Source organism: Mauremys mutica, chromosome 11 (genome assembly GCF_020497125.1).
Source record: "Mauremys mutica isolate MM-2020 ecotype Southern chromosome 11, ASM2049712v1, whole genome shotgun sequence".
In the NCBI taxonomy this organism is placed as follows: domain Eukaryota; kingdom Metazoa; phylum Chordata; order Testudines; family Geoemydidae; genus Mauremys; species Mauremys mutica.
The window spans coordinates 37,524,721-37,540,958 of NC_059082.1; the positions used below are offsets into that span (position 1 = coordinate 37,524,721).

A 16,238-nucleotide genomic window follows, 5' to 3' on the forward strand; every position below is an offset into this window, starting at 1 on the left:
CAGCCTGAGCAGATGCTCCCTCCAGTGCAAATCACTGCTACTCTCATTCGGTAGCATTTTATCCCCCCTTTCCCCTGGGGCAAATGACTGGCCGAAGTGCAGGGCAAACGGGGCGTCAGGCCCAAGGAGCTGGGGCCCCATCTTGCCAGGTGCCGAGTGCCAGCAGCTCCTGCAGTGGGTGCTCAGCACTTGGCAGGAGGCGCTGAGCCTAGAGTGACCAGATAGCAAGTGTGAAAAATCAGGACGGGGTTGGGGATAATAGGAGCCTATATAGGAAAAAGACCCAAATATTGGGACTGTCCCTATAAAATCAGGATATGTGGTCAGCCCCGCTCAGGATCAGGCCTTCTATCTGTTACTGTCATGAGTTTTAGGCCCTGGGTGCGGGAACCATGTTAGCACCTTGCCATTGAGAGCTTTGGTCCAGCACACTTCCCTAGAGCGCTGCTAGCACAGCTTCCTTGGCCAGAGGTCAATTATCGGGCCGTCCTCTGCCAGTGTAATGGGCGTACAGCTCCAAAGCTGACCCTGATCTCAACATGCACACTGTATGTGCAACCCCGCTAACACAGCAATCGCTGTACCCTGGTTAGCAGCTGGCCCACATACAAGGATACCAGCCCACTACTACTGTCAGGTGAGGGAGTTGCTCCTTTAGCTCAAGTTGTAGAGGGTCATGTTTTTAGTGCTGGCAGTCTGAGGTTCAAAGCCAAGTCGGCGGGGTCATTATAGGTACATACATGCACTGTATACACACCTGCTCACGTATGCATCTCAACTCAGACATGGCAGCCCTTTCTGAGCCCCTGGCACCTAATCCCCACCCATTTTCCTTCTACCCGGCTGCAGGGCATTCTCTCCTCAACAAGCTGACCTCCCAGTCTGTCCTACTCATCAGCTCATGTTGCCCTCAATTCCCAGCTGCAGAGCACAGGTCTCAATGGGAGTTTCAGTGACTTCAATGGGCTCTTGCTCAGGCCCACGGTAGGGAACGAGAATGTTGGCACTAGATCAGATAGGCTGGTCTTTGTACCAGGTAAGTGATGTCAGCTGACTCACTTAGGATGCAGGGCTGGTGTCCTCTCAAGGAGGCTCTCAAATGCCTCCTCCCCACGAATGTATCCATTGATGCCCTATGTTAACTTAGCACTGTCCACCGGTCCCCACTACAAAACCAACCCCCGCACTACCTAGCCTGTGCTACCTGTGGATTGCAGGCACAACAAGATGTCCTGCACCCGCCTGGACCTTACCTTAGTCAGGCAATGAGCAGGATGTGCTGTTTGGTTCTGACATGTCACCTGCTGTAGCTGTTCCTTAATAATACACTTGGCTGCCTTGCTTGTTAATTACCACTCCCAACCCCACCAAAAGTAGATCATTGAGCAAGGGCCCCAACGGACTGCATGCAAACGAAGATCCAGGAGAGGGGTTTCGGTGTGGCTAGTGGATCCCATGGTGGCCTGGCATACTGCTTTACGAACAGGCCCCTCATTATGCCCAGAATAAACACCACAGGCCTGGGAGCTGGCAGTACAAGCTCCCCTCAGAGTGCCCCTCCCTTCCCCACCAGATGGCCTCCTCCCTGACATGGAGGAACTCCCCTTCAGAGGGGCCCTGTGACCTGCCCGCTTGGTCCCTGGCCTCTCTGCAAGTGTCAGCGACATCAGAAAACCAGAAAGAGGCTCCTGCAGAAGAGTCCAGGAAAATGACTGACTCAGGGCGCATTCTGTGCTGTGCAGCATCGCTGCTTGGGGGTGCCAAGAGGACGGTCTCCAGCCAGAAATGGCCAGCAGAGGATTCTCCTGGGGGGGACCCCGGCAGGCATAAAGCCAGGGAAGCTGGCAGAGCGGCTTCTGCAATAGCCGCCCCTGCACCCCAGCATAGGTGACATGCCAGGGAGGGCTGAGACAGGTTGGGAACAGGCTGACGGTGTAGTGGGGCAGAGCTCTGATATGCTAATTCCAGGGGCGGCTCTAAGAATTTGGCCGCCCCAAGCAGGGTGGCATGACGCAGAGGGCGCACTGCCGGTCCCGCGGCTGCGGGGGACCTTTTACAGACGCGCCTGCGGAGGGTGCGCTGGGAGGGCGGCAGGCTGCTCCGGCGGACCTTCCGCAGTCATGCCTGCGGGAGGTCCACCCGAGCCGCGGGACCAGCGAACCCTCCGCAGTCATGCCTGCGGGAGGTCCGCTGGTCCCGCGGCTCCGGTGGACCTCCCGCAGACATGACTGCGGAAGGTCCGCCGGAGCCGCCTGCCGCCCTGCCGGCAAAATGCCGCCCCAAGCGCGCGCTTGGCGCGCTGGGGTCTGGAGCCAGCCCTGGCTAATTCTCCACTGGCATAACGTACGTCAGGCCGGGGCATAAGTCAAAGTGCCCCCCAGAGCTGCTGAATCAGGGAATTGTAACTGTCTCCCTTACAGGGTCCCTCTGAGCAAAGCTGGAATGCAGGAGAGAACGGAGCCCGTGGTGTGCAAAAGACCATCTCCTGTGTGCCACCTAACCACCCAGAGAGCATGTGCGTGCCCTGCCCACGGGGGAATCCTTTGGTCACACAGCAGCTCTCTGCTCCAAGCATGTCGGGAATCAGCTCCTTTAAAAATACATCAATTAATATTTATGTGGCTTTAACGATGGGTTTCCTTATTTGACCAATGCTGCACCTGGGAGGAGCTGGAAACCCCGATAATATTGGAACGTCACAGCTCAACTCCTCACCCAATACGCCCTAAAACCAGGCTAAAACTTAACAGGCTTTATTGATTTATTTTAAAAATGAAACAAAGGAGTGAACCATTCAGTGACATGCGGGGGCGGGGCGAGGGCCCAGGGATGTGGGGGTAGCAGTGGGCAAGTGCAGTCATATCACACTGTGAACCTCACAGACAGAAGTCAGAAAGTCTCAAGCCAAGAGCCAGATCCATAGCCCACCGCAATAAACAGCAGTCTTTCCATTGACTTTGCAGGGCTTTGAATCAGGCCTCAAGTGTGGGGTAACTGCTAGGGCTAACATGCAGTGATATGCTGGTGTCACATGGTCATGGCCCAGCTTGGGGGCCTCAGGGTAAGAACAGCCCCACAGCCCAGAGTAGTGGCCTGGCTCACTCCATAACATCAATAACCAAGGGGGTGAGGTACTCAGAGTGACGGATCCCCAGGCTGAAATCCGGGGCCCTCGGCTTGATGATGGTGACACGGCCGGTCTTGTAGTCCGCTGGCCCTGGAGTAGAGTCCCTTATGAACTTGTACTTTCTCAACATGCTGTAAGCAGGTTGCCGGTGCAAGTAGACATTCGGTTCGGGCACAACAAAGGATGCTGGGCCAGGGACTCTTGCCAGCATCTCTGCATTCCTCCGCATATCCATTTTGGAGGCCATGCTGTAGCAGGGGGCAGATGGCTTGATGGGAAGTCCGGGTCCCAGTGTCCCTGGGAGGGTATAGGCATTGGGAGCTGGATTGGGATCATTCTCACGGTAGCGAGTGCGGTCGGCCAAGGAATAAGCCGGTGCATAAGGTTCCCCCTGCGGATGCACCTTCTCTGTGTGGTATTCATTCGGGGCAGGTGTGCTCATCCAACCTGGGAGCCAAGAGGCAGTTTGGGATCAATGTTACTACGGTAGAGTTAGGTTCTGCCTACTTCCGAAGCTGGCTGCACTCTGTGGTGCCCATTGTGGGGTCATGCAACAGGCCTTTGGCCACTACAGACCTCACTTCAAATGTGGCTTGCATTTCAAAAGAGTTTCTGTCTTACTAGAGTGTCTCTGGCCTGGGGAAATGGCGAGGACAGAAGTGAGGTGGATTGGCAGACCTGTACACAGGGGCCCAGCAGTCAGGGTGCATTCTTAGAGCTGTGGGGTGGGATGCTAACAGGGGAGGGCATTGTGCAGTACCAGGTTTACCAGGGTGCCAATGGCTCCATGGCGCTGGGCCCACACTCAGAAGGGCCCCTCACACCCACTTCCTTCTCTACCGCATCACTGCAAGAGGCCCTGAGGGAGGGCAAGGAGCAGCACCCTGGTTAACACGACGCCCAGCCTCCAGTCCCAGAGAACACCTACCCCCCACAGGCCCAGCCAGCCCCTGGGGCGGGCAGACTGCCAGACAACCCGGGATATACTGTGCACTGCACCAGGGCCCTGCCACATTGTATCACCCGCACCGCACCCAGAGACCAGCAAGGAGGCTCCAACTCTCATGCTCTGCCTACAGGGATCCAGCCTGGGAGCCGAGAGCCCAGGGGACCTTGGGAGCAGTAGTTCCTTGGCCAGCTCCCTGCCTGGAGAGTCGGCCCTGGAGCAGGGAAGGAGCTACATTTCCCAGCATTCCCTTGGCAGCTATCAACAGGAAAGGGAGGGGGATGGAGTGGGGAAGCTGCCAGAGCTGGTGAGACCCAATGCACCGGCTTGCTGTCAATGGAGAGCTGGCTGCTAGAAGAGGGTGGTACTGTAAATGAGGAACATGCATGCACAAGGAGTGGAAGGCTTTGGCCCACATATCACCCTCAGAAGATTTCCTTGGCTGGCAGCCCCCAAAGAAGGAATTGGGTGGAATGAATGGACAATGTGCCTCTATCTGAAGCCTAGCAAGGGAGGTATGTGGACCCCACCAGGAAAAGTTAAAATGATAAGTACGAGGGGAAAGGCTTTACTAGATGACCTGGGCAGCTTTAGGTACTGTACCAGGCACACAGGAGGATGTGACTCCATTTCCACTTCTGAGACATAGAAGCAGAAATTGGCTTTTCCTTTTCAGATTTATCTAATAGTCAGAAAGGGAATCTAGCACCTCCTTTCCAGATTTGAACACCCTCAAAGTTCAAGAGCACTCAAGTTCAGCTTAGGCTGCTCTCTGTTACTTCATTTTTCCCAAATCAAATACTGATCCACTGTAATTTACTGTAGAAAAAGTAGGATAAAATTGAGCAACAAATGCTGGCTCTTCCCAATCCTAACTAGGACCAGAATTGCTATATTCAACCACCATTACTGGGGTTTTTTTAGTTTTGTTTGTTTAAAAAGATGACAGTAATATTGCATTGGCAAGTTCCCCACAGAACTGAAGAGTGGAACAAAAGAACAGCAAAGGCACTTCAACTTTTCCTTATTATGTGGGACAGTCTTACAATATGGATCCGGATATCCTCCAATCACACAAACTGAAAATCGTTCCACTTTACTGCAGTTCTGTAACCATGCAGAAACCATTCTGTGCACATCCAAAATTTCTACTGAATTCAGAAGCACCTTGCTTTTGTAATCATACCACCTGGTATTTTCAAACCTTGTAAGCTAAGCAGGTTTACATTTAGTAATTGGGTGGGAGGCCTCTCAGAAAAAGTTACGTGCTGCAGGACGTGTTGATTATGCACTAGGTAATGTGAAAAAAAACAGGAGTACTTGTGGCACCTTAAAGACTAACAAATTTTATAATGACAGGTTTCAGAGTAGCAGCCGTGTTAGTCTGTATCCGCAAAAAAAACAGGAGTACTTGTGGCCACAAGTACTCCTGGTTTTTTTGCGGATACAGACTAACACGGCTGCTACTCTGAAACCTGTCAATAGGTAATGTGAGTCCCTCCTGTTTACAATAGTAAACCAGCGCAGCATAGTTTTAGAATGCACTGTACTCCTAGAGTCTAGAATTAGCTCCTTTGCTTCTATACACAGCCCATTAAAGACAATGAAAAGACTCCCACCGACTTCAACAGGCTTTGGGTGGAAACATGGGGTAACTCCACTGTCTTCATAGGGTACCGGTCCCACAGCAGAGCGGGGTTGTGTGAGCTTGTTGCAGAGCTGCTGCTCAGGGATGTGGAATCTCCTGGCACCCCAGCCTCAGAAATCATCCAGGCTGGACCTACTTCACTACTATGTGTTAGCTGTTGGGTGCATAGGAATTGGGGGCCCTGCAGGTGATGGGCATCTCAGGTACTTAAAGCCTTGGCCTGGAGTAGGGAAGCACCTAACTGCAGAGTCTACAGCTGCCTAAGGCCAGTGCTGAGGATTAAGAATCCCTAGTGCCACCGTTGCAAGGTTCAAGCATGCTCAGCCTTGGAATTGCTGCCCCTCCCACAGCTAGTAGGTGCACCTGTCTAAGGCTGGCCTCTGGCAATTGGCCCCATGGCTGTAGCCAGAGAAGCTGCAGGTGGCTCTGTGACTATTGGGGGCCATTAAGCTTGGAGCAGATAAAGAAACTGGAGTTAACCGCAAGGAACAGAGGCCACCAGTAGGACAGGAATGTCAAGGGGAGCAGGGAAAGTGGAAGCAGGTCAGGTTTGCAGGGGGAGAATAGGACCAGCTGTCTGGGGAGCACCTCCAAAGGTAGAAGGGAAACAAGCATGGGGAGAGGTGTCAATGACCAAGTCGTGGAATAGCACATAGATGGGAGCAAAGGGAAAAAGAAGGCTGGTAACTGCAGGTTCCCAGGAGCTAAGTGCTCACTGAGCCAGGGTTGGAGAAATGATGTTTGCAAGTGGCTTGCTCAAATGGCAGGATGGGTGCTGGGGGAGGAATTTGTCAGAATTGATCAGGTATCTGCTGACTGTGGAACTTTATGGAGCTAAGGCCAGGATCACATACACTGGCTAGTGAAATAGGGTGGTACTGGAGACATGACTATAGCAGGTCTAACTGAGGAAGGAGATAAATCTGTGGGGCGTTTCCCTGATCACTATGAAAGTTCTGCTCACTGTGGACACTGGAAAACCCACATGGGTGTACAGCCCAATGAGAAAAACTGGGGGCTGAGGAAGCTGGGTATGGCAATACATATAGTTAAGCAGAGGTGTGATCAAAATGAAAAATGTCTCAGATTCAGTACTGGGTATACTATGGCACCCATGGTGCCGCCACACCAGGTCCACACTCAGAAGGGATCCATAATGACTACATGGGAGCCCACAAATTCATTTGGCACCAGGCCCACAAAAGGTTAATCCAGCCCTGGCATTGTGCATCTGCCCTGAGAATCAGTCCAGACCCTCATTTGGTATAAATCCATGCAGCTCCATTTCATTCAATGACATTATACCCATTTACTCCAAGGATCTAGCCCAAAGTGTTTAAGATCACTTGCCCTCACGATGCCTGGCACTGGGCAAAACTCACATATTCCAATGTTTGAATGACATTTTCAACCATTAAATCACAGTTAGTTGCCACAGGGCTTTGTCAGATGTTGTGCTACCTGCAACAGCTTCTAGCACAGTCTGGTCTCTCTTTTGTCCTGCCTTTCCCCTAGTAGCCCCATCCCCTCTCCTCATGGCTGCACCAGCACTCTGCCTTCTCATTGGATTCAAGCCCTCTAGATCCCCTTATATGAGGCTGTAACGGTGAGAGACTCACCCCTGTGGCACCTCCTGCTGGTATCCTGGGAATTAGCTCTTTTTCCTGTCTTGGAGAACCCTCTGCAGGCCAATGTCTTGCTGCCACTTGCCCCCCCCCCATGTCCCTCCTGGACCCCGGTGCCCCTTTCTACTGGGGCACTGCCCCCTGGCAGTAACCCCACAGTCTCTGGGTCTCCCCCTTCCAGGGGAACCCCCACCCCCTATCCCCACCTCACCTCAGTCTTTGGCTACTGCCCAGTCTCCATCTAGCCCCCATTCACTGGGGCAGACTGCAGTATAAGCCACTCATCACAGGCATGGGGGGTTGTACCTGCTGCCTCTGCCTACCTGTGGGCTGCCCCCTGCAACCCCAGTACCCAGTTAGCCTTCTACTAGGCCTGCAGCCCAGTGCCTCTTGCCTTCCCCCAGCCCTGCTCCACCTTAGGTACCCAGGTACATTCCCCAGCAGCCAGGCCCATCTCCCTCTAAAGGCAGAGAGAGAGTATCTATCTGCTCCTAGCCCACTGCCCTCTTATAAAGGCCAGCTGGGCCCTGATTAGGGCGTGGCCACAGCTGAGGCTGCTTCCCCAATCAGCCTGGGCTGCTTGCCCCCAGCCACAGCCCTCTCCCAGGGCTGATTTCCACTCCTGCCCTAAAGGGCTTGGTGACCACCCCCCCACAGAGGCAAATTGTGCATTAGCTGTCTCCTGCCACCGGATATTATAAACACCTGGGGACTCCAAGAAACTCTCATGCTGCCTTCGGGGTTTACATGTGATTCCCTTTAGAACACATTTTCAATGGGACTCACATGTCCAAAAGCAACTTTTGAAGCCCAGAAGACAATGCACTCCTGTACTACCCCAACCCCATGCACAAGAGTTTAGATGCACTAAGAAATCTAATCCCACCCTTTGTGTTCCCTGGAACCCATAGAGGATTCTGCCTAGCTCCCATTGAAGTCAATGAGAGCTCCATCCATGATACAAGTCAAATATCTCCTCATATCCTGGCTAACCAAGAAGATACTAGCATACCCCTTAGTCAATGGAGAGTCACGACCAAGCAAGTCCCCTGACTAGATAGCGCAGGAGCCCACCCAAAGGTGTGCTGATCCCTGGGGGCAACCCACTGTTCTGGCTCTAGTGGAAGGGAAAGGGGCCTGCGTCAAGGAGAGGAGGAGACACCACCTGGGACAACCCCATTTCCAGCTCACAAAGAGGAGTTGTTCCAAAGACATGGATCTGGGACATCAGACCAAGAGGGTCCAGGCACTGCCTTAGGACTCAAGGTAACTACAGCCTTCCTGGGTGCAGGGGCTGCTCCGACCTTGGAGGAGTCACTAGGGCATTAGCCAGTCACCTAGGGCTGTCCCATTGTAAACGTTATTGATGCTTTCCTGAAGAAACCATCTCAGTGTGTTGGATTTCCCACAGACAGAGAGCACCGCCAGTAGCCAATGCCGACCCCTCCGACATTGCTCAGCACCCTGCTGCTCCGGGGGACAAACAGCTGCACAGTGTTTCTCACACACACACAAGTGGTTTTCAGGCACAGGCTGGCCTTTCTGCCTTCAGTACATGTCCCCTCCCGCAGGGCTGAGGGCCATTCTTGGAGGGGGTAGCCAGGTGCCCAGCGTCATGCCCTGATGCCACAGCATTCAGGAGATGGGTTGGTAAATGACACATTCCCAGCCCTACTCTCTGAGCAGTAACTGTGGGGGCTCCGGGGGACTCTCCACTCCTTTTGGGGGCCTGGGCAAGTCTCTTCACTGTGGTTTTCTCACACCTGTTCCAGTACCCCAGAGCCCTACAGCATTACAGTGAAACGAGGCTCAGGAGACCGGCAGGCAGATCAGAGCCAGAGCAGGCAGGGGCATTGCACAGGCCAGAGAGAGCGGGTGGCATGTTACTCTCTATTGCCAGGGAACTTAGTAAGAGACCTCCCTCTCCTGCCGCTCTCCCTCTGGGGTAAACATCGCCATGGAGCAGGCTCGAGGGGGTCGGGGCAGTGACACATCAGCCCAGTCGGGCATGAGGCCAAGGGGGAGACGCCCACTGGGCCGTGGGAATGAGGTGACGGCCAGGGACACGCGAGTTTGCTGGCAAATCCCTGTTTATTATGCAGCAGAAGCCTGGCCCTCATTCCATCTTCATCGTAACGCACAGGCCACGGAGAAGCTTGGGCCAAGGTGACCAGTCAAACAGGATCCTGCCAAATGACCCCAAACACAAGCAGATTCAGGGAGGGGCCAGCAGGGCCCTTGGCACCTCTGCTCACATGGAAGGAGGGTCAGAGGAAACAGACCAGGCCCTGGTCTCACTGACACCAATGGGAGCCTTGCCTTTGACTGCAATGGGGGCAGGATTTGGTCAGTATAATCCTCACCTGGTTCCATTGCAGCCTAGTTTAGGGAAGCCTCCTGCCTCTGCCCATGGTGCTTGACAAGGGACAGCTGGGACCAGAGCAGTGAGTGACTCTCCAAGTGCCTGCCTGCAGAGCCAAGGTGGCAGTCAGGAACCCGAATGCTCATCACCCTCATTCATCTCTGCCTTCTCCCTGGACCCCTCTAATGGCCACATGGGCAGATTCTCAAGGCAAATCCTTATTAGAGCGCCTCAGATTTACCTTCCTACCTCTCATCTAAGAAGGGCCGAAACAATATACCCTCCTTTGACCACACAAATAACCCCAGCTCTGTCCCCATGACTCCCCATCATCTCCTCTCCTTTCACAGGTCTGACTGCACCATGACGATTTAATCCATATCTGTAGTGTAGGTCTCCATTTTGTTTTGTGAGCACCATTTTGGTTGTGAGACTGTCCAGCACCTTCCCTGTTGTCTCTTTGCCTCCATCTTGGACTAAGATTCCAAGAAGTGTTGACAATGCAGAGCAATCAAGGGTCATTAACCTGGAGGACCTCCTGCTGAAATGCAAGCACCTTGGACAATGAGCTAGCTATCACCCAGAGAAACCCATTCTTCCAGGTGAAATGGTAACCAAGCAATGGATCACCTGACAAGGGACTTGAAGTGACTGAGGATGGTCACCTGACACAGGGGACTGCAACTTTATAAAATGAAGCTCTCTCACCAGTCATCTTCAGAGAAGGAGAGGAGAGAGACCCAAAGCTGAAGGCTGAGCAGGAGGAGAGGGATGCAGGAAGCACTTGGCCACCCTAAAAGGGTGGCCCAAAACCCACAGGTCTCTCTGAATGGTGAGGACACCGGCAGGAGGGATTTGCATGCAGGTATTTGTTAGTTTTGTACAGATTTCTATATCTCTTGTGCTTTTTCTATGAGTAAAGTGTGTGTGTGTGTTTAGAAACTCCTTTGCAGTGTCTGAGAGGTATCTGCTTACACTGTCACACCATCCCTGAAGGGGGAGACAATTGACCAGCATGTGCATAGCTTCAGTGGTACTCTGGGAGCATGCAGCAGCTACTGGAGAGCTGACACTAATTTCAATACTTAGGCAATTGGATGGTGGGATCAGACTTGGGGTCTGCATCTGGGGTGTTTGCCTGGAGGCCCACAAACATGCCTAAACTCTACTCACCCCCAACAAACCAAGAGCCTGTGAGCCCCCCCGGGAGGGGGTCCAGTACAGCAAACTGGTGAGTGTCCAGCAGGGCGAAATCATCAGGGTTGCAACATTTCCTCATTACCGTTATCTGGGAGCTCCCAGACACAGCACTTCCCACAGGCCATGACCAAATTGTGCTCACCGCCTCTGTTTCTCTCTCCCTCTGAATGGGCTGCCCCTCCGAGACATCTGTGGTGAGTGAGCCAAGTGGCCCCAGGCTGCTGCGCTCTCGAAGAGTGCTGTCCGTCCCCTTCTCCCACTCAACGATGCGCTGGGAACAGAAGGGCTCCCGGGACCCGAACTGCACAAGCCATCAGCTGCTGTTTATTTCCTCACCCCTTCACTGGGACGATGAACTCTTCAGTGAAGAAGCTAAAGCAGCAGCCCGCGTAGTTCAGGCCTCTGGGCCCTAGCAGCTGCACAGAAATACAGGCAACAGCAATGCTGGCCACAGCGGCTTTTCTGCTCAGCATCCTCCCCAGCTGCCAGTTGGTTAAATAAGGACCAGAGCAACTATTGCTCTTGGGTCCAGCTGGGATGTGCCACTAACTGTTCTCATTATGGGTATCAGCATCTCCCCTGGGGCTCTAGTGCTGGCCACTCGGTCTATTCTCCGCAGGGACCTCCTGTCTTCATCTTCGCTCTAAAAAGCCCTTCTGTACAGAGCCCACCACCTCTGTTCACTTCCCCAGGGGACCAATTTCATCTCTTTCTCCCTGAATGCCCAGCTCACTTCAGCAGCAGGATCTTCACACTTCATTGCCTCTTCCAGCAAGAGCCATGTTTTCTGCTGAGGAACAGTTCCCCTCTCCCGGTGACCCCTTCGGCTTGCAGCTCGGCTGCCCTGCTTGCTACTGATCTCCTCAGATCAAGCAGAGCTAAGGGGGAGAAGGGGTTTCTGAACAAGGTCCATATTAGGCACTGAGGGCTGGATGCAGTGCTGGCATGACTGTCATAGGTGCCGAGTGAACGGCTGAGACACATTTGTGCACCCTGCCTTAAACAGGCATCCCACCCCTTTGGCACTGACCTTTAAGAGGCTCACTGAGTAAGCACCACAGGCCAGATGAGTCAGTGCACTTGGCAAGTCAGATCATTAACCCCCAAAAGGGTTTGCTGGGACAGACACAGTGGGTCATGTAATGGATAACACAACAGAGATGGGAGAACATCAGCAAGCGCAATGGTGGCAAATCCTTCATCTCCTTTAGCAGCATGGACAGAACCTTCAGCATTGGCATCCTCTCCTCCTGGACAGCTGGGAAGGGGAAGAGGATGTACCATCTGATGCCAGACTGAACTGGAAGAAGGACTACATGCCCAGCAGCGGGCTAAGAGCAATAGGAGCAGCCACATCCTAGCAGACGCCCCCTGAGTAAGCTACCAGATCCTTACTAGGTCCAGAAGGTCCTCAGCTCCTGCACTGCTTGGTTTGCATGTTGTTATTAGCCGTGTATACAGCATTGCAAGCCTAGAAGGACCTTAGGGAAATGGGGCAAACAAATTACAGTCCCTGCGCCATATAGTTTCTAGTCTAAAGACACAGATTGGTGGGGTACAGCTGGGATGATGTGGAGAAAGGTTTCAGAGTTTAAGGACCAGAAGGGGTCTGTTCAGGGACCAAATCCAGCAAGGAAATAAGGGGATAGGACAGGAGGTCTGTCCAGAAGGGAAAAGGAGGAGGGCCAGCAGGGTACAATGATGGAGCTGAGAATGCAGGTGGATGGAGCCAAGGAAGAAGTTGAACCTGAGCAATACCCTCCCCTATATTTCTGTATCAATGCCCACCAGCTGCCACATCCCAACCCATACAGGACAGATGGGTGTCTGGAACGCCACTTAGGGCATATCTGCCTGCAGGCCAAAGGCATATTTGTGTCTGGAGATGCCATCATGTACTGTCAGCACAGGAGTAGACGAAGCTTTTTGGACGGGATGTCAATCAAGCTGTGAGATAATCTGGCTTTCTTTTTGCAGGGTTATGCCCAGGGAAGTAGCTGTGCCCTTGTGGACTGTGTGGTTTCTGCGGGGAGCAGGAAATTATATCATCTGGAACAGCAGGCTGTATTCTGACAGGAGCTTTGACTTGGACTCATACTCACAGGCATCCCTCAATTACCCAATCATGAGTTGTGGTGTTCTATTTTTCCCTGTGTCCTCTGGGTCCCTGGGTTGAAAGCCTCTTGGCTGAAACTCTTGGGGTATCTTCCCTCAGATTTGGTCTTTGGCCCAAATGGATTTGGGGGAGGGTGGGCTCTGTCAGTCCTGGAACAGAGGTGGTCACAAACAGCATGCAATCTCTTCATCCAGGAAAATCAGCCCCACACCAATGCCCAGTTCCCAGGGGGTAACTGCCACAGGAACTGACTATAATCAGAAAGCAAATTCTCCTGTGGCTCACAGGGCTCCCTCCCCAGAAGCTGCCTCCACACAGAACCTTGCCTCACCCCAAACTAACACCTCACAGCATGTCTTCACAAGACCAAATGTTTGGTCACGTGCTAAACAATAAAGAACTTGGAAGACTATATGTAACAGGGCCACCTGCCATCAGGGCCGGCTCCAGGCACCAGCATTCCAAGCAGGTGCTTGGGGCGGCAATCTGCAAGGGGCGGCAGTCTGTGTGTTTTTGCCCACAAGCAGAGCGCCGAATTGCCGCCGCGGATGGCAGGGGCGTCCATGTGCTGTTAGGGCGGCACGCGCGTTTCCGCGGCGGCAACAATTCGGCGGCAGCTTCTGTGTTCAGCTGTCCGTGGCAGCGCAGCTTCTGTCTTCTGGCTGAAGACAGAAGCTGCCGCCGAATTGCCGCCATCGCGGAAATACGCCTGCCGCCCTAACTGCACACGAACTACCCCCACCGTCTGCGGCGGCAATTCGGCACGCTGCTTGGGGGGGCAAAAACAGTAGAGCCGGCCCTGCCTTCCATAGCATTATGATGTCTATTTAACAGGCCAGGAAACTGAGCAACCGAGGGGTTGAGTGTCTTAGCCAGACTTACTCAGGAAGTCTGTGATAGAGTCAGGAATTCAACCCCAGTCTCCCAGCACCTAGTCTTGTGCCTTATCTTGTGCCTTACCTGGCAGACCAGCCTTGCTCCCTCATGGGGGCACAAACATTTGAAGACATCAGAGACAGAGTTGTCAGCTGTTGCTTTGGGATGTGGGACAGCCAATTCTCATGCACGGGGAGCTCAGGTCCCTCTCCCCATAGTTATTATAACTGAAGGCCCCACTGTCAAATATACTGTAGTGGTGTAGGATATCACCACTAAACTCTTCAATGGCTTTGTAATTCATGGTTGCTTATCTTTAATTCAATAGCTAACCTCCAAAGTTCTTGATTATGAAACTAAAGCTACATAACCCTCTTGGATTCCTTGCCATTATTTTCACGTGGTTTGCACTGGCGTTGCTGTCTGTTCATTCAAGCAGCCACATACTCAACCTCTCCAAGTCCCCCAGCTTTAGGAAGATGAGGTGTTCTGGATTTACTGAACAACCCAAATTGGCCCCTGCCATTATCCCTTCCCATTTCTCTGCATAAACCAAACCCTACAAGGACTTACACATCTGCCCAGCTGCTTCTAATGGCTACACAGAGCCACAGTGTTTCCCATCACCTGTTCCCTGAGCTGGGACAGGGAAGGCAGCTGGATACAGCCAAGAAAATTCCAGATGTGTCTGCTGTCAACAAGCCACATGTGTTTGCGGGGGTGGGCGTAGAAGCACACACTCTCGCTCTCTGTCTCTAACATGAGTTGAAATAACATATGCTAAGATTGTAAGCTCCTTGAGGCAGGGACACCTGTTGGTTCTGTATATGTAGAGAACCTAACGTAAGAGTCCTGGTCTATGCTCCTGGTCCTGCTCCTCAGCACTATTATTATTGTTGATTGTATAATTAATAATAATGGCATTTTTGCCAGTTTACTTTATTTGATGGAAAGTTCCTGTGCTTAGGAAAGCCATAGGTTTAGAGTTACTGTTACTAATTGTCCAACAAGATATGTCTGGTAAGCCTGGATAGTAGCTGGAGGGGCATATGCATCTATAGGAAGTTTCTCAATGTAATTTTTTTTCTCCCATTGAATTCATTTCTTGCCTCACCCTATGATTCCCAAAGAGGATGTGGAGGTCATATGGGAGAAGGCGTGTCTGCCCTCTCTAAATAATATTAAAAAAAACAAACAAACAATCTTAGGGTCTGATCCAAAGCCCATTGAAGTCAACGGGAATCTTTCCACTGACCTGAAAGGGCTGCAGATCAGCCCCTGATTCACCAAGAGGAGAGGGTAAAGGTCTTTCCCACTCATCTACCAAATGGTGGGTGTGATGTTAAACAGGCACAAGGCAGCTGGGACATTCTGCAGAGCATCTGTTTAATAAACATTAGGTGAACTGGGGGCTTGTAATTAGAAGCTGATAGCCCTGGTTAGAGCAGGGGGAAGCAATGCATGTGGAGCCTGGCCTCCAATAGCCCAGCTAGTAAGTGACTGTCCTTCCCAATAACATCGCTAACGCACCACAGTGCTAACATAATTCTGTTGCTCTTCCAGTCTTGTGTCTCCCACAGCTCTACCAATGCACCTCTCTCTGAGCTGCTATTCCAGTACCGTGGGCCATTCCTGAACAGCACTGAAGATCTGCAGTGTGTTCCTGAACATATCGAAGTGATGACAAACTCCGGTGGTATCATGCTAGAACAAATGCCCGCTAAGGACTAGGATGAGACCTTCAACCTCGTGTAAGTTGCAGTCAATGTTGTATTGAAACCCACGTCTGCAGAGAAGACAGGTTAGTGCATTTACCCACTGCAACACCACGGTCCCTAGAAGGTCTAACTACATTCTAGCTCCTTTATCCCCATGTGTGGCGAGACTTCACAAATGTCATCAGAATTCCAGCTAGGGTAGGAGATGCAGGCTCAGATCCTCTGCTAGTGTAAACCAATATAGCTCCATAATGGAGCTAGGCTAATACACACCAGCAGAGGAGCTGGCCCAGTGAGACTCAATGGGCCAGATTCCACAGTGCTGTAATGAGCTTGCCCTGGATATGAATTTGGCCTGTTTGGATCCAAAATGTTAGTTATTTTTTGCTAAAGCACCCAGAGGGCTTGGGCTGTCGGATGCCAAGAAATTATGAATGAGTAACTAACTACTCCTGGTGCGAGTGTGTGTGATACTGGTTCTGAATGCTCTCAGCATGTTCCAGGCATGCTTCCTGTGACATTGGACTCTATATGATTTTATGAAAATATGCTAACGTAACTGGAATATGTTTCATGTGAAAGGTCTCTTGTAAGGTATCAATACAAAGCTTATAATCTAC

The 16,238-nt window shown here is 52.1% G+C and overlaps 1 protein-coding gene across 4 annotated transcripts in view; it reads right to left on the reverse strand.

Moving 5' to 3' along the window:
* Positions 1-2,753: 2,753 nt before the first annotated feature.
* Positions 2,754-16,238, reverse strand: part of ODF3L1 (outer dense fiber of sperm tails 3 like 1) — a 61,852-nt gene continuing 48,367 nt past the window's right edge. For all 4 annotated transcript variants that reach the window (XM_044978894.1, XM_044978893.1, XM_044978892.1 and 1 more), the window contains exon 5: positions 2,754-3,574. In XM_044978894.1, coding sequence (XP_044834829.1) covers positions 3,099-3,574 — 476 coding nt within the window. In that variant the 3' untranslated portion in view covers positions 2,754-3,098. The remainder of the gene's footprint in view (positions 3,575-16,238) is intronic.